Below are 20997 nucleotides of genomic sequence, written 5' to 3'. Positions count from 1 at the left end.
GGATAAAGTATCTGTCGTCTAAATTTAGCATAGGTTGAATTTGATGGACGTATGTGTTTTTTTCAACCTCATCTACTATGTAACTATGTAACTATATGTAACTATATGTAACTATATAATTATATGTAACTATGTGATATGTAATCTGAACAAGTAGAGTAAGCGATGGGGACTCATTGTGTGGCACTATTACACCTACACCACAATCCCTGCTCTGTGCACCACATCATTTATCTGAAGGGGGAAAAGGTGTCTGTACAATAACGCCCGTTTCCTGTGGGAGGGGTCCCGGTGCCTGTGGGAGGGGTCCCGGTGCCTGTGGGAGGGGTCCCGGTGCCTGTGGGAGGGGTCTCGGTGCCTGTGGGAGGGGTCCTGGTGCCTGTGGGAGGGGTCTCAGTGCCTGTGGGAGGGGTCCAGTGCCTGTGGGAGGGGTCTTGGTGCCTGTGGGAGGGGTCCCGGTGCCTGTGGGAGGGGTCCAGTGCCTGTGGGAGGGGTCCTGGTGTAGGAGGGGTCCGGTGCCTGGGGGGGTGGGTCCCGGTGCCTGTGGGAGGGGTCCTGGTGTAGGAGGGGTCCCGGTGCCTGGGGGGGGGGGGTCCGGTGCCTGTGGGAGGGGTCCCGGTGCCTGTGGGAGGGGTCCCGGTGCCTGTGGGAGGGGTCCGGTGCCTGTGGGAGGGGTCCGGTGCCTGTGGGAGGAGTCTCGGTGCCTGTGGGAGGGGTCCCGGTGTCTGTGGGAGGGGTCCCGGTGCCTGTGGGAGGGGTCCGGTGCCTGTGGGAGGGGTCCGGTGCCTGTGGGAGGGGTCCCGGTGCCTGTGGGAGGGGTCCGGTGCCTGAGGGAGGGGTCCCGGTGCCTGTGGGAGGGGTCCTGGTGTCTGTGGGAGGGGTCCGGTGCCTGAGGGAGGGGTCCCGGTGCCTGTGGGAGGGGTCCCGGTGCCTGTGGGAGGGGTCCGGTGCCTGTGGGAGGGGGTCCCGGTGCCTGTGGGAGGGGTCCGGTGCCTGTGGGAGGAGTCTCGGTGCCTGTGGGAGGGGTCCCGGTGTCTGTGGGAGGGGTCCCGGTGCCTGTGGGAGGGGTCCGGTGCCTGTGGGAGGGGTCCGGTGCCTGTGGGAGGGGTCCGGTGCCTGTGGGAGGGGTCCGGTGCCTGAGGGAGGGGTCCGGTGCCTGTGGGAGGGGTCCGGTGCCTGTGGGAGGGGTCCCGGTGTTTGTGGGAGGGGTCCCAGTGCCTGTGGGAGGGGACCCGGTGCCTGTGGGAGGGGTCCTGGTGTCTGTGGGAGGGGTCCTGGTGTAGGAGGGGTCCCGGTGCCTGTGGGAGGGGTCCCGGTGCCTGTGGAGGGGTCCTGGTGTAGGAGGGGTCCCGGTGCCTGTGGGAGGGTCCTGGTGTGGGAGGGGACCCAGTGCCTGTGGGAGGGGTCTCGGTGCCTGTGGGAGGGGTCCTGGTGTGGGAGGGGACCCAGTGCCTGTGGGAGGGGTCTCGGTGCCTGTGGGAGGGGTCCTGGTGTGGGAGGGGTCCCGTGTGCCTGTGGGGGGGGGGGGGTCCCAGTGCCTGTGTGAGGTGTCCCCGGTGCCTGTGGGAGGGGTCCCGGTGCCTGTGGGAGGGGTCCCAGTGTCTGTGGGAGGGGTCCCGGTGCCTGTGGGAGGGGTCTCGGTGCCTGTGGGAGGGGTCCTGGTGTGGGAGGGGTCCCGTGTGCCTGTGGGGGGGGGGGTCCCAGTGCCTGTGTGAGGTGTCCCGGTGCCTGTGGGAGGGGTCCCGGTGCCTGTGGGAGGGGTCCCGGTGCCTGTGGGAGGGGTCTACGGGACCCCCGCAGTAATTCCCCCCCCCCCCCCCTTGCCTCCCACCAGAGCTGTCCCAACCGCACCAGAGACAAGCTGAGAAGCCCGGCATTTAAGGAGATCTTCGTGGAAACGATCCCGGTTTTGCAGTGGAAGAAGCACGCTACGCAGGCGGAGTACCGGAGACTGCAGAGATACGCGGGGCCTTATGGCTGGATGGGTGTTACGTGGCACAGTGAGTGAGCACTCCATAGTCCCCCTTCTCCTGCTGGTCGGGTGGGTGCCACACTACAGTATAACACACCGACATGCACGGTAATGGATAATGGATCCTATTGCTGACAATGGACGCAGCGCTGTACATAGAATTTTGCCGGCACAGCTCCTGCCCCACAGAGCTTACAATCTAAGTTTGGCAGCTGAGGCACAGGGAGAAAAGGTGACACCACCAGAGCCGAACCCGAGGCTTTCTGCACCCACCTTAAAGCAGCAGTCTCCTTTGATAAATGTACCTGAACCTGGGGGTCCCGAGAAACTCAACGGGGGTCCCTCCAATGTCCGGGGATGCTCTGGTTCAAGAGCGGCGAGCCTGTTCCCGGTAGGGGCCAAGCCGGCAATCCTAGGTGAACATTATGGCCACTGAAAAGTCACCATGAGATGATGCGGCTTCCAATTAATGACCCTGGCGGCCATGTTTGTAGTCCGTGGCCATGTTTGTAGTCCGTGGCCATGTTTGTAGTCCGTGGCCATGTTTTACTCTGTGGCCATGTTTGTAGTTCATGGACATGTTTTAGTCCGTGGCCATGTTTTAGTCCGTGGCCATGTTTGTAGTCCATGGCCATGTTTGTAGTCCGTGGCCATGTTTGTAGTCAGTGGCCATGATTTAGTCCGTGGCCATGATTTAGTCAGTGGCCATGATTTAGTCCGTGGCCATGTTTGTAGTCCGTGGCCATGTTTGTAGTCTGTGTCCATGTTTGTAGTCCGTGGCCATGTTTGTAGTCCGTGGGCATATTTGTCATTTTTTTGTGTCCGTGAACAGACACAAACACAAACTACACACATCTCCGGAATATTGGGGGTTCCCAGACTTTGGGGAATGGCCGATGAGCTCAATGGGACCCTCCCCCCCCCCTCCCCCCCCCTCTCCACCCCCTCCCCCCCCCTCTCCACCCCCTCCCCCCCCTCTCCACCCCCTCCCCCCCCCTCCCCCTCTTCCCCCCCCTCCCCCTCCTCCCCACCCCCTCCTCCCCCCCCTCCCCCTCCTCCGCCCCTCCAGGTAGGAGTTAAAAAAACACCAATGCGGAAATGCTTTTTTAAAGCGATCTCTTCTTTTTCCGACGCTGCTTTTATTTTTACATCTGAAACTTTGTTCAGCCGACACGAGCGCTGGAAAGCGCCCGGGGCGATAAAATGAAGCTCCCCCCCCCCCCCCCCCAGTGCGGTGTAAAGGTTACCGTGGCAACCTCGGAAGCTACAGATTAACATGATTTTTAACGCTAGAAAAAAAAAAACAGGACATGCTCAGGGGGCAAGATACTGACATTGTAGGCGTTAAACTGCCAGACTTGGGGCGGGGATCTCCGATTTAAAGGCAGTGCGCTTAACACTAAGTTACTCACACAGCCCCAATTGATCTAACACAATCCTTTACATTGGTTTTGCTGCCCGGCTGCTCCCGTGAGTCTTCCAATCACCGTTCTGCGCCCCCGCAGTTATCACTGCAATGTCCTTGTTCTGCTGCAGGTGTGAGCTTCTAACCCCCGATGAACTGAATGGAAGGGCAGGAGGGATGTGTACCATCTCCCCCCCCCCCCCCCAAGAAAACTTCACGGGGACCCCTGCTGTGCCGACACACATTATCCCCCCGGTCATAAGGGTTATACAGAAAAGCGGTTTTTCTGCGTGGCGCAAAGTTCCCTGGGAACGCTTACATGGGGAACAGTTACATGGTAACGAGGTGCATGAAACTCTGCGCCTCTTTTCCTCTTAATGTTATTCACGCCATATTTGAGCCCGATCCGAAGTGGATGAAACCCAACGGCGCTGTATCCGGCGTGACGGGAGACCGCGCGTCTTACAGATGACGCAGCTGTGCACCGGGGCATCTCAATGTACTTTTCTCTGCGTTTATACACAGGGCCGTAATTCTGTAGGGTTTCATCTAGTCACCCCGCACGATTCTGCCTGTAAAGCAGATGGCGCAGGCGACACGTATACTTATCCTGTGGGATCGGTGCTGAGCCAGGTTGGCAACACCGGATATATCATTTTCAAGAATCCTGCCGCACACGCACACACGTGTCCCAGTGGGGATAAAGACATTTCAGCCATGTTTATGGATGCAGTTGTGGGTACGACGTTTTGAGGGAATCCCCTTTGTCACGTGTAAATATGTTGTCCTATCAGATCTATTTCCACCCGAGAAAGGGGTTTCCTCAAAATGTTGTGCCCAAAACTGCATCGATAAAATGACTTTTTGAGCGACTGAACTTTGTGTGTGTGAGGCAGGATTCTGGGAAGTTGGTTCTGCCTGTAACCCAAACCAGTAGCCACAGTATGGTCCAAAGCTGCTGGGTGTGGGCTGATTGGCATTTCCCATTCAGAGCGAGATGAGTCTTAGGCCTCGTTTCGGGTGCCTGCTTTGCGACGTGCGCGCGCTTACGTGCGCGCGCACGTTCGAAACAAAGTATTTCAAGTTAATGTCAGTTGTCAGGGTAGCAGCTGCCCTGTCGCCGAAGTAAGGAGTTGACGCTGGCTACAGTTTGCATAAACAACCCAAGTTGTTTTATTCAAGCTGCAGCAGCGTCACTGGTACTTCGGCGGCCAATCAAATCATTCGGGAAAGTGTACTGAGAAGAGCAGCACCCTTCCCTAACCTCAGGTCTGTCGCCCCGCCTCCTCAACGCTTGAAAAGTTCTGCTGGGGACGATGAGCACACATCGCCCAGCAGACTGACGCGCGGACGCGCGCCCTCCGCCTCCTGTCTCTGCCACCCTGGACGAGGCCTTACTCTTGCCAGTCATGCTTTGGTGCACAGCTGCCAGACCGCGCTCCTTATTGGAACGCGCACGGGTTATTGGAACGCGCAAAAGAACCTCCCCAGCTGCGTCTTTGCATCAACATGAAAGATTTATTCACGCAGAACGGCGTTACAGTCACAGCGGCCAACGTTTCGGGACAGCCCTTCGCCAGCTGCCCAAAAAGTTGCTGGGGTTTGAGATTCTGCCGCTGTGGATTTTTTCTCGCATAATGTAGCTTTGGGGTTTCGCGTTCTGTAATTACAAGAAGCTCTTAAGGATCGGAAGTGGGTAGTCAAAGATATTCTCGCCTCGCCTGTTAACCTCTTTGTTGCCAGTGTGAGCCCCTTTGGCAGTGATGGGGTTCATTTTTAGAAAGAGGGGGATTTATAGCCCCACCTTGCTTTTTGGATAGTGTGGTGGAAAAATGGGGTTCACACTTGTCACTTTTAGGGTAAGCGATTTGGTTGAGAACTTTTATTGCAATCAGCTGTATGCACGAGTGCATTTAATACAAATCAAACATCGCTGTCTGACTAACACAAAATGCACTGCTGAGATAGTCCAAAACAGTTTAACTTATACCCCAAAATGGGGCGGGCGTGCGTCATTTCATATGCCATTATTGGTTATACATCTACTATATATTTCTGAAAGTGTCCTATGTGTCCGTGTCTGTATGTGTCTCCCTGTGTCCCTAGCGGCAATCCCATTGGACATTGGGCCAGGCCAATGAGATTGCTCCCTTGGGCCGCCCGCCCCCGCACACCTCTCATTGGCCGAGGCGGAGTGACGACACACAGACACACAGACACACAGACACACAGACACACACCGGGACCCGCGCGCACCTCCTCTCCACCCTGGTCTCCCGCTTTCCCGCGCTTTTTCCTCCCCCCCCCCCACCCGGTGACGCTACAGTCAGCGGGGGAGCGGAGCGAGCGCCCGGGACACAGCGGGGGACTCTCACCTCCCACGGCTCTCACCACCCATAGGCCACTCCCTCACCCGACGCTCACCCCCCCCCGCTCACCCCCCCCCCGCTCACCACCCCCCCCGCTCACCACCCCCCCACTCACCCCCCCACACACACAGGGCACGCGGCTCTCCCCTCACCCGGCGCTCCCCCCCCCCCCCACACACACACACAGAGCACCCGGCTCTCCCCTCACCCGGCGCTCCCCCCCACACACACACACACAGAGCACGCGGCTCTCCCCTCACCCGGCGCTCCCCCCCCCCCCACACACACAGAGCACCCGGCTCTCCCCTCACCCGGCGCTCCCCCCCCCCCCCCACACACAGAGCACCCGGCTCTCCCCTCACCCGGCTCTCCCCTCACCCGGCGCTCCCCCCCACACACACAGAGCACCCGGCTCTCCCCTCACCCGGCGCTCCCCCCCCACACACACACACAGAGCACGCAGCTCTCCCCTCACCCGGCGCTCCCCCCCCACACACACACACACAGAGCACGCAGCTCTCCCCTCACCCGGCGCTCCCCCCCCCCCACACACAGAGCACGCAGCTCTCCCCTCACCCGGCGCTCCCCCCCCCACACACACAGAGCACGCGGCTCTCCCCGTCCCAGAGGCCGCTCCTCCGGCTGTCTCCGCCTCTCCTCCGGCTGTCTCCGCCTCTCCCCGCGGGAGGCCCAGCACCTCCTCACCGGAGCGTCTCAGTCTCTCCGCGGAGGAGCCCGAGGTTGAGGAGGAGGGCAGCCGTGTGCAAGGTGAATAAACGCAGGGGAATGAGTTATTTAACGCGTCCCTGACTCACCCTGCCCTTTGCCCACCCTGCCCTTTGCCCTCCCTGCCCTCCCTCCCCTTGCCCTTTGCCCCCCCTGCCCTTTGCCCACCCTGCCCTTTGCCCCCCTGCCCTCCCTCCCCCTGCCCTTTGCCCCCCCTGCCCTTTGCCCCCCCTGCCCTCTCTCCCCCTGCCCTTTGCCCCCCCTGCCCTCCCTCCCCCTGCCCTTTGCTCCCCCTGCCCTCCCTCCCCCTGCCCTTTGCCCCCTGCCCTCCCTCCCCTGCCCTCCCTCCCCCTGCCCTTTGCCCTCCCTCCCCCTGCCCTTTGCCTCCTGCACTTTGCCCCCTGACCTCCCTCCCCCTGCCCTCCCGCCCCCTGCCCTTTGCCCCCTGCCCTCCCTCCCTTGCCCTTTGCCCCCTGCCCTCCCTCCCAATGCCCTTTGCCCCTGCCCTCCCTCCCAATGCCCTTTGCCCCCCCTGCCCTCCCTCCTAATGCCCTTTGTCCCCCCTGCCCTCCCCTGCCCTTTGCCCCATGCCCTCCCTCCCCTGCCCTTTGCCCCCTGCCCTCCCTCCCAATGCCCTTTGCTCCCCCTGCCCTCCCTCCCCTGCCCTTTGGCCCCTGCCCTCCCTCCCAATGCCCTTTGCCCTCCCTGCCCTCCCTCCTAATGCCCTTTGCCCCCCCTGACCTCCCTCCCTCTGCCCTTTGCCCCCCCTGCCCTTTGTCCCTCCTGCCCTCCCTCCCCCTGCCCTTTGCCCCCCTTGCCCTCCCTCCCCCTGCCCTTTGCCCCCCCTGCCCTTTGTCCCTCCTGCCCTCCCTCCCCCTGCCCTTTGCCCCCCTTGCCCTCCCTCCCCCTGCCCTTTGCCCCCTGCCCTCCATCCCCTCCTCCCTCCCCCTGCCCTTTGCCCCCTGCCCTTTGCCCCCTGCCCTCCCTCCCCTCCTCCCTCCCCCTGCCCTTTGCCCCCTGCCCTTTGCCCCCTGCCCTCCCTCCCCTGCCCTTTGCCCCCTGCCCTCCCTCCCAATGCCCTTTGCCCCCCCTGCCCTCCCTCCTAATGCCCTTTGCCCCCCTTGCCCTTTGCCCCATGCCTTCCCTCCCCTGCCCTTTGCCCCCTGCCCTACCTCCCAATGCCCTTTGCTCCCCCTGCCCTCCCTCCCCTGCCCTTTGCCCCCTGCCCTCCCTCCCAATGCCATTTGCCCCCCCTGCCCTCCCTCCTAATGCCCTTTGCCCCCCTGTCCTTCCTCCTAATGCCCTTTGCCCCCCCTGCCCTCCCTCCTAATGCTCTTTGCCCCCCTGCCCTCCCTCCCCCTGCCCTTTGCCCCCCTGCCCTCCCTGCCCCTCCCTCCCAATGCCCTTTGCCCCCTGCCCTCCCTCCCCCTGACCTTTGCCCCCTGCCCTCCCCCTGCCCTTTGACCCCTGCCCTTTGACCCCTGCCCTTTGACCCCTGCCCTTTTCCCCTTTGCCCCCCTGCCCTTTGCCACCCTGCCCTTTGCCCCCCTGCCCTTTGGCCTCTTGCCCCCCTCCATCCCTGCCCTCTTGCCCCCCTCCCTGCCCTCTTGCCCCCCTCCCTCCCTGCCCTCTTGCCCCCCCTGCCCTTTGCCCCCCTCTCTCCCTACCCTCTTGCCCCCCTGCCCTTTGCCCCCCTCCCTCCCTGCCCTCCTGCCCCCCTGCCCTCCCTGCCCCCTTGCCCCTCCCTGCCCTTAGCACCCCCCGCCCCTCCCTGCCCTTTGGCCGCCCCTCCCTGCCCTTTGCCTTTGGCCCCCCCGCCCCTCCCTTCCCTTTGGCCCCCCGCCCCTCCCTTCCCTTTGGCCCCCCGCCCCTCCCTTCCCTTTGGCCCTCCCGCCCCTCCCTGCCCTTTGGCCCCCCCCGCCCCTCCCTTTGGCCCCCCCCGCCCCTCCCTGCCCTTTGGCCCCCCCGCCCCTCCCTGCCCTTTGGCCCCCCCGCCCCTCCCTGCCCTTTGGCCCCCCCCCGCCCCTCCCTGCCCTTTGGCCCCCCTGCCCCTCCCTGCCCTTTGGCCCCCCCGCCCCTCCCTGCCCTTTGGCCCCCCCGCCCCTCCCTGCCCTTTGGCACCCCCGCCCCTCCCTGCCCTTTACCCCCCGCCCCTCCGTGCCCTTTGCCCCCCTGCCCTTTGCCCTCCCCGCCCTTCCACGCCCCTTGGCCCCCCCCACCCTTCCACTCCATGCCCCCTGCCCTTCCACGCCCGGGCAACGCCGGGTATATCAGCTAGTTTCTATATATTTTAGCCGACTAAACACACGGAAAAACTTATGCTGCTGGCAATCTCCCCCTTCAAGGCTAACAGCTGTATATCTCTTGACTAAGGCTTGTAATATAGTGCGCGCTGGTGCGTGTGCGGGCAGGCGCACGGCGGCGCGCGGGCATTTCGTGTGCAGAGGGTGAGCGGTAACGCACACGGGTAGGGGGCGTCACGGCGCTAGGCCGCGCTCTGATTGGTTCTCTGCGTCACGTGGCGCGGCGACAGCGCGAAAATACAATTCTCTCGTACTTTCCCTGGTCTGCCGCGCCACCGCTCGCGGCCGTGCACACGCGCGGCCCTAGTATAGAAACGTCTGGCTAACACAGCCAATTATAATTGACGTGCGAACGGCAGGGCCATGCGCGCGCACTATATTACAAGCCTAACTCTACAAGGACAATTAACAGATAAGAACTGGAGGGGCCCACCTCAGGAAAATAAGCACAGTCAGCTATTTTAAGGGGACAGAAAGTTCAGAGAAGAAACAAAACTTCTTTCCAAGGTCTATTCTGCAGCTTCCCTGCTACGGTGCTTCCCGTTATACACGGTAACACAAAACATGGCTTTACATACAGTTAAAAGCAGTAAAACAAGGCACTTCTCGGATTTCATTCATCTAATTTATTTAAAGCCAAAGCACAACGTTTCGACCCATAGGTCTTTGTCAAGTGAAATAAAGTGGCATTAATGTGAATGTCCGATGTAGTCCTCCTTATAGCCCCCACCTCCCTATAGCGCCCTCTGCTGATTATCCTTGAGCTTCCTCACGTGTGCTGATAGAACCAAAGTTCAACTTAGCTCTTCTACATCTGCAGCTGGTCCTCTCGCCGCCACGTGCTGTATCCTTGACGCTTGTTGTCATCACGTGGTCCGCCGCCATCTTGACTTTTTATATAGTTATACACATTTATTTATGGTGTCAAAAAGATTAGACTTCCACAATAGCGATAACTGCAGTGAGCACAGGGGCTGGGATATGATTGGAAGGGAAGTTGGGGCAGGTTCACCCGGCCACCACGTGTTGTCTCCCTGTCCTTCTAGTTGTGAACGAGACCCTGAGCCTCCTGAACTCCTCGAACGGCGGGTACATGTTTGACGGCTGGAACAGGCGGGCTCCCTGTGTACGTTGCGCTGTGGTGGGTAACGGAGGCATTCTCAACGGATCCGGGGTGGGAGAGGAGATCGATGGACACGACTACGTGTTCAGGTAACAGCTGGGTGACGTGGCAAGCAGCCACGCAACCGCCGGGTTGTCCCACTGAGGCGGTGATTTCCAACCATTTTTGTTTGGAGGAACCCTTGAAGTATTTCGAAAAATCTCGGGGAACCCCTATCTGGCTGACACATATTAGGTTCGACAGGGGTCAGTCACAACATTTCACACCTCACTGGCCCCCTCTATTTCCCACCCTCTACCCTTGTATTTCTCTCCCATCCATCTCACTAACTCTCCCCCCTCCCGCCTCGCATGTATTTATCCCTTGCGTCTCACTCTTACGCCCTCTTTTCCTCACTCGCTCCCTCCTGCCCCCCTCTCTTCTCTCACTCTCGCCCCTACCTTCCGTCAACTACCCGACTCTCTCTCAATCCACTCTACAAAATACATACCAAAAAAAACACCCCCAGGGGGAGGGGTCTGTGGTCCATAGGAGGAACCCCTGAGACTGCTTCAAGGAGCCCCAGGGTTCCCTGGTTGGGAATCACTGCACTAAGGGCACATTGTGGGCACTCTCCCTCAATACTCACTCACTGCCTCCACAGAGTCAACGGCGCCATCACCAAGGGCCATGAAGAAGACGTTGGGAATCGGACTTCCTTCTTCTTCTTCTCAACAAACACTTTGATGAATTCATTAACTGCCTACAAGAAGAACGGGTTCCAACAAGTCCCACGCACAGAGGTAGTATAACCTCCCTCTCACATCGGGACGGAGGCCCCTTCCAGATGGGCATACTGTAGGTCCTTAGTCCCTAGTTATGTGCTGTATTGACCAAGACCCTTGTGACTACCTCTTTGCTCTCCACAGGAAACCCGCTTCCTCCTGTTACCGGATCATGACCGGGATTATCTGCTGGTCCGGGCGGCTCTCACCAACAGCACTGTAGACAGAGGTAAAGACAAGTCGAAACGGTGAGACTCTAATGGCGCTGACCTCTCTGCCTCCTCTCTCTCTACTGCTCTCTCACATCTCAACCTTTTGCCATTTCCCTACCTCTCTCTCCCCGTCTTCAAATGTCTATTACGCCCGTCTGTGCCCTTCCAAGGCTGCGATACCTTATAGAAAAACAATGACAATTTATAATTCTGCACATGAAGAGGAGACCTGTGAGGTTGGGAAAGCTCTGTACATGTGAAGAGGAGACCTGTGAGGTTTGGAAAGCTCTGTACATGTGAAGAAAAGACATGTGAGGTTGGGAAAGCTCTGTACATGTGAAGACGAGACCTGTGGGGTTTGGGAAAGCTCTGTACACTTGAAGAAGAGACCTATGAGGTTTGGAAAGCTAAGTAGACGTGAAGAAGAGACCTGTGAGGTTTGGAATGCTCTGTACATGTGAAGAAGAGACTAGTGAGGTTTGGATAGCTCTGTACATGTGAAGAAGAAACCTGTGAGGTTTGGGAAGCTCTGTACATGTGAAGAAGAGACCTGTGAGGTTTGGGAAGCTCTGTGCATGTGAAGAAGAGACCTGTGAGGTTTGGAAAGCTCTGTACATGTGAATAAGAGACTTGTGAGGTTTGGATAGCTCTGTACATGTGAAGAAGAAACATGTGAGGTTTGGAAAGCTCTGTACATGTGAAGAAGAGACCTGTGTGCTTTGGAAAGCTCTGTACACTATAATTTCCTCTGTGGGGACTCACAATGTTTTACAACCTGCAAATAATCTACTTATGTTGGACCAAAATATGCTGAAGGAACATTGAGACCTTTTTTTTAACAGGACCTTCCGATAGACGCATTTCTTTTCCAGGGATATGACTTGCTGCATTAAACTTACATAATTACTAAGCAATGCTAAGCTATAAGGCGTAGCACTGCTTCAATATGACTATATTATATTATTAGTTTGTTGTACCAACCAGATGACTTTCTAAATGTATATAAGTAAACTTACAACAGCCATTTCTGCCTGCAGCCTTTGCTCTTAAGCAGAAATGCTTTTAAGTAGAAATCTTTAAAGTAGTATGGAAGTTCAAAAAGGAAGTTCAAAAAGAAGCGGAAAAAGTGGACACCATCTACTGCTTCTGATTCCTGCATTTGAACTACGCTGGAAAGGAGGTTATCATCCCACTCTGCACATCTCAACACATTACTATTGCTGTGATGCCGCCTTTACTTTTTATATTTGCTGTAACCTCACTTATTTTCAAATTATGCACTTCCTTCCACCAGCCTCATCATGTCTCTAACTCTATTCATATTTCGCCATCTCTCCTTACTTCACCACTTCTCAGTTCACATGAACTCCTTTCTTACCTGCGCCCTCTGTCACCACACAGCTATATCCCCTGCACTAAAACACACCCCTACAAATCATCCTCACACATTCTCTTTCTGTCCATTCTTGTCCTCCTTGCTTCTGGGGATATCTCTCCCAATCCTGGTCCCTGCCTTATTTCTACATGCGCTTGTCCTCGCCTCCCACATGCAACTTCTACGCCTTCTGGTGTTAACCCCTCCAACCTCATACCCATCCCCTGCCACCCTCCCTCCTCTCTCCCTTTCTCCTGTGCTCTTTGGAATGCTCGCTCCCTTTCTAACAAGTTCCTCTCTGTGCATGACTTCTTTCTCTCTCACTCCCTGCTCCTATTTGCCATAACTGAGACCTGGCTCACTCAGACTGACTCTGCTCTGGAAGCTGCCCTCTCCTATCATGGCCTTTCCTTCTCCCACACTCCGCGCCCTGGTGGCAGGGGTGGAGGCGTGGGGCTCCTGCTCTCCTCTCTCTGCCGCTACCGAACAGTTTCTACTCCCCCCTCTCTTGCTTTTCCCTCCTTTGAGGTTCACACAGTCCAGATCTTCTCTCCTCTCCCGGTCCATGTGGCGGTCATCTATCGCCCACCTTCCTCTACTCATCCCCCTTCTGCCTTTCTCTCTCACTTTGAATCCTGGCTCTCTTTCTTTCTCTCCTTAGACTCCCCTGTTCTTCTCCTTGGGGACTTCAATTGCCACATTGATGACCCCTCTCTCCCTTGGGCTTCCCGCTTTCTTTCTCTAACCTCTTCTTTTGGCCTTCAACAGTGGACTGAAGCCAGCACCCACAAGGATGGACACTACCTAGACCTGGTTTTCACTAAAAACTTCTCTCTCTCCGACTTCTCCATCTCCCCTTTTCCTCTCTCTGACCATCACCTCATCTCATTTTCTCTCTCTCGCTTCTCTCCATTTCCATCTCGCCCTCGTTTTTGCAGAAACCTGTGCTCAATTAACCTACCAGTTCTTGATTCCACTTTACGCTCCTCCCTCTCCTCTCTCAGTTTTGCTTCAGACCCTGACAACCTGGTCAGGAATTACAACTCTGCCTTATCTTCCTCTCTTGATCTTCATGCCCCGCTTTCTCTCTGCCGTCCTCGCCCTTCTAACCCCAGACCCTGGCTAAACTCCCACACATGCATGCTGCGTTCCTCCACTCGTTCATCTGAACGCCTCTGGAGGAAATCTCATACTCTCGCAGACTTTCTTCACTACAAATGTATGCTATCCTGTTTCAACTCTGCCCTCTCTCAAGCTAAACAAACCTACTTTTCATCACTAATCAACACACACAAGTCTAACCTACGCCGTCTCTTTTCTGTCTTTGACTCTCTGCTCAGACCACCCTCAGCTGCCTCCTCTTCTTCCTCCATCTCACCTCAGGACTTTGCTGACTTTTTTAAGGAAAAGGTGGAGTCCATACGGCAGAACATCCCATCTGTTGCCTCCTCCCATCCCACAATGCTTCCCAACTCTCCTCCTGCCTTTCTTGACTCTTTTTCCGCTATCTCGGAGGAGGATGTGTCGCTGCTGATCTCCTCTTCTCCCTCTACCACTTGCTCTCTTGATCCCATTCCCTCCCATCTCCTAAAACCTCTTGCTCCTTCTATAATCCCTATGCTCACACAGATCTTTAACTCTTCCCTCAACTCTGGTACCTTTCCATCATCCTTCAAGCATGCAACAGTCATACCATTACTCAAAAACAGCAAGCTTGACCCTACCTGTCCTTCTAACTATCGACCTGTCTCCCTCCTGCCTTTTGCCTCCAAACTCCTTGAACGTCTTGTATTCTCTCGATTGCTACACTTTCTCAACACCTATTCTGTCCTAGACCCTCTACAATCTGGCTTCCGCACTGCTCACTCTACTGAAACAGCACTCGCTAAAATAACTGACGACCTCCACGCTGCCAAAGACAGAGGTCATTACACTCTGCTCATATTACTCGACCTCTCTGCAGCATTCGACATCGTGGACCACCCTCTTCTCCTTCACATTCTCCATACTCTTGGTATTCGGAACAAAGCTTTATCCTGGATCTCCTCTTACCTCTCCCATCGTACCTTCAGTGTCTCTTTTGCTAACACCTCCTCCTCTATTGATCTCTCTGTGGGGGTACCCCAGGGCTCTGTCCTGGGACCCCTTCTCTTTTTTCTCTACACACTCTCTCTAGGTGACCTAATCACATCTTTTCGGTTTAAATATCACCTCTATGCTGACGACACACAAATTTACTTTTCAACCCCTGACCTTACACCTGCTATACAGACCAAAGTTTCTGAATGCCTCTCTGGAATATCATCCTGGATGGCCATCCGCCGACTGAAACTTAACATGGCAAAAACAGAGCTCCTTATACTTCCTCCCAAACTTGGCCCTACTACCTCCTTCCACATTGCTATTGGAAATACGATCATTCACCCAGTAGCCCACGCACGCTGCCTAGGGGTTACACTTGATTCCTCACTCTCATTCTCCTCTCATATTCAAAACGTTTCTAAAACTTGTCGCTTTTTCCTCCGCAATATCACAAAGATACGCCCTTTCCTCTGTTACTCAACTGCTAAAACTCTGACTCAGGCCCTCATTCTCTCACGTCTCGATTACTGCAACCTCCTGCTGTCCGGCCTTCCTGCCTCTCACCTGTCTCCCCTACAATCTATCCTAAACGCTGCTGCCAGAATCACTCTACTCTTTCCTAAATCTGTCTCCGCATCCCCCCTCCTGAAATCCCTCTCCTGGCTTCCGATTAAATCACGTATCTCACACTCAATTCTCCTGCTCACTTTTAAAGCTTTACATTCTTCTGCCCCTCCTTACATCTCAGCCCTAATTTCTCGCTATGCACCATCCCGGCTCTTGCGTTCTTCTCAAGGATGTCTTCTTTCTACCCCTTTGTATCTAAAGCTCTCTCCCGCCTTAAACCTTTCTCACTTTCTGCCCCACACCTCTGGAATGCCCTTCCCCTCAGTACCCGACTAGCACCCTCTCTATCCACCTTTAAGACCCACCTTAAGACCCACCTTAAGACACACTTGCTTAAAGAAGCATATGAATAGCACTGTGAACATTCTGAACACATGATACATAAAGCTTGGCCCCCTGCAGACGCACTTACTAGTATTCCCTCCTACTGTCTCTGTACGTTCTCCCTACCTACCAATTAGATTGTAAGCTCCTCGGAGCAGGGACTCCTTCCTTAATGTTACTTTTACAGTATGTCTGAAGCACTTATTCCCATGATCTGTTATTTATATTATTTGTTATTTATATGATATGTATTACTACTGTGAAGCGCTATGTACATTTATGGCGCTATTTAAATAAAGACATACAATACAATACAATACAATATTATATAATATAAGTGACTCGCTCACAGAGAGGATACTGGGTTTTAATTCGGGTTTCGGCAGTAATATTATTCCTGAGACGCCCTTCCCCCTTATCCGCAGCCCGTCAAAGTATTTTGGACAGAACCTGACAACAGAACATTTCAAGATCCTGCATCCGGACTTCATGCGGTATCTGAGGAACAGGTGAGGGCTGACACGCGGAACATGCGGAACACGCGGAACACGCACAACACGCAGAACACACGGAACACGCAGAACACGCGGAACACGCACAACACGCAGAACACGCGGAACACGCGGAACACGCGGAACACCCTCACCATGAGCCGGATCAATCTCCCTTTTCCTGCTAAACCGTTTGTTTGCATTTTCTACATTGCACCTCAGGATATTTCTATCCTCTCACTCAGAGGAATCTGCAACGCACGGCACAGGGAACCGTTACAGCCACGGCATAGCCACGGCATAGCCACGGCACAGGGAACCGTTACAGCCACGGCATAGCCACGGCATAGCCACAGCACAGGGAACCGTTACAGCCACGGCATAGACACAGCACAGGGAACTGTTACAGCCACGGCATAGCCACAGCACAGCACAGGGAACCATTACAGCCACGGCATAGCCACAGCACAGGGAACCATTACAGCCACGGCATAGCCACAGCACAGGGACCCGTTACAGTCACGGCATAGCCACAGCACAGGGAACCGTTACAGCCACGGCATAGCCACAGCACAGGGAACCGTTACAGCCACGGCATAGCCACAGCACAGGGAACCGTTACAGCCACGGCATAGCCACAGCACAGGGAACCGTTACAGCCACGGCATAGCCACAGCATAGCCACGGCATAGCCACAGCACAGCACAGGGAACCGTTACAGCCACGGCATAGCCACAGCACAGGGAACCGTTACAGTCACAGCATAGCCACAGCACAGCACAGGGAACCATTACAGCCACGGCACAGCTTAGGCTGCGCTTAGATTGCGCCACAGAACAGCATAACCACAGCATACTTACAGCCACAGCCACAGCATAGCCACAGCCACAGCCACAGCCACAGCATACGTACAGCATTGCCACAGCACACCTACGGCATAGCCACAGCTACAGCCACAGCATAGCCACAGCCACAGCACACCTATAGCATAGCCACAGCCACAGCATAACCATAGCAACAGAACAGCATAGCCACAGCACACCTACAGCATAGCCACAGCATAGCCACAGCTACAGCACACCTACAGCATAGCCACAGCATAGCCACAGCTACAGCACACCTACAGCATAGCCACAGCATAGCCACAGCTACAGCATAGCCACAGCTACAGCATAGCCACAGCATAGCCACAGCTACAGCATAGCCACAGCATAGCCACAGCTACAGCATAGCCACAGAATAGCTACAGCCACAGCCACAGAACAGAGTAGCCACAGCCACAGCCACAGAACAGGTGGCTCAATCAGTCCCTGCTTCAGCACAGGTGGCTCAACCAGTGGCTCAGTCTCTGACTGAGTCTCTGATTGAGCCACCTACTGTATTTTGAAGCAGCGCTATCTTTAAAACCTGACCTGTTGCTGTCCCTTGAGGACTGCAGACGCCCGCCCCTGTATTACGGTAAAGTAACGGTGTCTCTGTACACGGCAGCGGTCACTCACCGCGCGCATTCCTTTCCTGCCGGCAGGTTCCTCTGGTCTCCCATTCTAAACACGCGGAGCCGGGATATTTACCGCCCGACGACCGGAGCCTCCATGATGCTGGCCGCGGTGCACACGTGTGACCAGGTACAGGGGGGAGGGGGCCCACGTTATCCGACGGGGCCTGGGAGTGACGGGGTTAAGCGCCAGCACTTGTCAGGCGTGTGGTCAGCGGCGGCCGGAGTGGCTTAACCCCTCCAATGCCAGAGGGGACCAGCAACGCATTGTGTTGGATTATAAAGCATAGGCTGGCCTCTCTGGCAGTGAATGGGTTAGAAAAGTACTGGTACCGAGCCTGGTTTAATAACACCTCCAATAATAGAGTTCGGGATATTTGTGCTAACCATAGGTCACTATTTAGTAGTACGTGGCTGCCCCCTTCTGGCAGTAATTGGTACTGTGACTCTGTATTATGTGTACCATGGATGAAGTATACAGCACATAACAATCTCACACGGTGCGAGCACACTCACACGTCCCAGGCAGCACTACAACTCTGCCCTTCCCCCTTATCTCTTGGCATGCAGTACTTCCACTACCGCCAGGGATGCTGGGTAATGACATGCAAATGAGCACGCGGTGTCACCTTTTTGCTTCAAATGCATTTTGAACACTGTGCTCATTTACATGTCATTACCCAGAGTTCCTGGCTGCACTGGAAGACGTGTACTCTAAGAGATAATGGGGAAGGGTTGCAGTGCTGCCTGGGAGATGTGAATCTGCTCACACGTGGTATTTTTATTTGCTTCACGGTGGAGGGTTTTTGTCACTTATTTTTGTTTTTTAACCCCCATAACTTATTTCCTGTGTGTCGATGAATTAAGTACAAACAGCTGTTTTAATCCAGCTGGGGGGAAAAAAAGAGACTTCTGTGGCGCCGGGATGAAAACTTGGTAATGACCTAATAATAATCAGCCAAGCCCGTTCCGAAAGTGATTCCTCCAGTTGAATCCTCTATAGGTTCCTCGGAAGACTGCAGCACTGCACACCCGCTGTGATCCTCATGCATAGGGAGAGATAAGAAAGGCCGGACATCCTGCAATGGTGTATCACCCTTAATAAGGATCAGCGGTGAACAAGGGCGGAGGCGGTCACACCCATATGTTTAATAAAGATAAAGATAAGATAATATAAAGATTGCCACAGCAACAGAATAAGCAAAAATAAAACAATCACCATGGATGGCACCAAGAATGAATATAGGTTCCTCCGTCATTGGGACCAATTGGAATCCTACTTACGACAGGTGCGTAGGACCGGCGCCTTGTAGGGAGCACTCGGGGGATGTTTTGACTCCGTTTTTAAGCTCGATACGGCTGTCGGTGTCTCAGGGGGGCTGCGCAGTTCCAACTCGCCACTGCCCGGCCTCCGACGACGACGTCACTAGCAGATGGTCGGCGGCTACAGAATCCCTCTGTTGCACAGGGATAACCCTACGCGTTTCAAGACGTAAACATGCGTCGCTTCCTCAGGGGTGATCAGTGCACGAGTTCTTCAGAATTAGGTGGTACCTTTTTTATTTGGACTAACAATTGATATTATAATGCCAGTGCCAGTATCTGCTCCTATCGGCTAGCAGGGTTCACATAATGGCGGTGTTTCAACGCTCCCGCGCCATGCCGGCCAATAGGAAGCCGTGACATCATCAGGTTCCGATTCCTATTGGCTCACGGGATGTGGGAGCGTTAAACTTGAAAGCTCAGCTAGTTCAGCCGGAGCGGCTGCCGGCACCTGCTACGGAGGTGTGTATCTCTGGAAATAGGGGGTCCCCAGAGCTGAAATCAACGGGGGTCTGCTCAACAGACCCCCTGCTTCAATCCTGTGTAAAAATGTGTTGTTTTGTTTCTAAAGCACTTGGATAGCCCCTTTAAAAACTAGTGAAAATAACATAGCTTCCGTCTGTTCCTGGCCCCTCTGGGAGTGAAGGAGTTAATCCCCGATACTGTACAGAATCTCTCCATAAAGTCCGTGTTATCTGCTGGTAAATTGATTGCGTTATTGAGGAGAGAGGACTTATTCAATGTATATTCAGTGAATCCGTTCAGTTATTCAATGCCATTTGCTTTCCGGGTGTTTGTCAGCAAAACATTTACGGGGTGTGTGCGTTGCAGAGATATTAAGTCCGCCTCCTCCCTTCTCCCCAGGTCAGCGCCTACGGGTTCATCACCCCCAACTACGCCAAGTATTCGGACCACTACTTCGACCAGATCTACAAGAAGGTCGTCTTCTACAGCAACCACAACTTCAGGAAAGAGATCGTTCTGTGGCAGCAGCTGCATGCGGCCGGCGTCATCAAGCTGTATATGAGGGACTGAGGGGACGCGCCTGTCACCTCCTGCTGACCGTGCCAGCGGGCACAGCGTGAGGCTGAAGGGATGCCCTTACCCGCAAACAAACACTGCAAGCGGAGGCAGTGCCAGGGGACCCCTCACTGCCCTGCCGAACCCGTCACTTACACACACAACGGGTGTTGGGCAGGTGCCAAGGGGCAGTGCCAGCCTCCCCCCCCCCCCTTCGCCCCAGTCATGTGACTGTTCCTGCATCCTCTTCCTGTGAGCGTGGCAAGGACCACGACATCACGGATGTCCCACGCGAAGGAGAACGTTCTCCCCATGTCGTAGAACGCAAAGACGGAGAGCCGGACGCGCCGGTGCTGGCGCGCTTACATAAGCAAGGGGAAGAAAATCCAAAAGGGCCCGGGCCTTCACGGAATCGGCCAATCAGAGCTCGGCGTCGCGTGCTCTTTCGGTGGCTGGCGGGAGCGGCCGTTTCCTCGCAGAGATGAAGGCCACGTGAACCACGCACGCAGAGCTCTTCCCCATCCACGTGGCAGGAATATCACGGGGCCACGGTTTATGCTTTTCATGGGATAATCGGTACAGCGACACTAAGAGATCACATGTACAGCACCGAGTAATGCGTGGGTGTGGCGGTATTTATGTTTACCACCTGGTAGTACTTCCCTTGATGGAATAAAGCCCAGATCATGGCGAGAATTAGCTGTTATTTTTATGTTTTAATTCATGCAGAAAAGTTCCCAGGATGATGGGCAGATCATTTTAGTTATTGTAATGTTGAAATAAAAGAAATATCACTGTAAAAGTCTGCGCTTAGATACAGGGCGGGCACGGAATGAACCAGCAGCCGTGCCAGCCTCTCTCTCACCGTCCCGTCAAACGCTCCATACACGGGGCAAAGAGAGAGTGGGCAGCAGCCGTGCCAGCCTCTCTCTCTCACACCGTCCCGTCAAACGCTCCATACACAGGGCAAAGAGAGAGTGGGCAGCAGCCGTGCCAGCCTCTCTCTCACCGTCCCGTCAAACGCTCCATACACGGGGCAAAGAGAGAGTGGGCAGCAGCCGTGCCAGCCTCTCTCTCTCACACCGTCCCGTCAAACGCTCCATACACAGGGCAAAGAGAGAGTGGGCAGCAGCCGTGCCAGCCTCTCTCACACCGTCCCGTCAAACGCTCCATACACAGGGCAAAGAGAGAGTGGGCAGCAGCCGTGCCAGCCTCTCTCTCTCACACCATCCCATCAAACGCTCCTTACACGGGGCAAAGAGAGAGTGGGCAGCAGCCGTGCCAGCCTCTCTCTCACACCGTCCCGTCAAACGCTCCTTACACAGGGCAAAGAGAGAGTGGGCAGCAGCCGTGCCAGCCTCTTTCTCTCACACCGTCCCGTCAAAC

The 20997-nt window shown here is 55.5% G+C and overlaps 1 protein-coding gene across 1 annotated transcript in view; it reads left to right on the top strand.

The window, feature by feature from the left end:
- Window positions 1-20307, top strand: part of LOC142472856 (uncharacterized) — a 43417-nt gene extending 23110 nt beyond the window's left edge. Inside the window, exons 3-9 of the mRNA XM_075580051.1 lie at window positions 1835-2000; window positions 9822-9987; window positions 10542-10680; window positions 10807-10910; window positions 15708-15791; window positions 17299-17398; window positions 19456-20307. Of these exons, the coding sequence (XP_075436166.1) occupies window positions 1835-2000; window positions 9822-9987; window positions 10542-10680; window positions 10807-10910; window positions 15708-15791; window positions 17299-17398; window positions 19456-19626 (930 nt within the window). The 3' untranslated portion in view covers window positions 19627-20307. The remainder of the gene's footprint in view (window positions 1-1834; window positions 2001-9821; window positions 9988-10541; window positions 10681-10806; window positions 10911-15707; window positions 15792-17298; window positions 17399-19455) is intronic.
- The last annotated feature ends 690 nt before the right edge of the window (window positions 20308-20997 follow it).

This window comes from Ascaphus truei, chromosome 22, assembly GCF_040206685.1.
Source record: "Ascaphus truei isolate aAscTru1 chromosome 22, aAscTru1.hap1, whole genome shotgun sequence".
In the NCBI taxonomy this organism is placed as follows: domain Eukaryota; kingdom Metazoa; phylum Chordata; class Amphibia; order Anura; family Ascaphidae; genus Ascaphus; species Ascaphus truei.
This window is presented reverse-complemented; position numbering and strand designations above follow the sequence as displayed.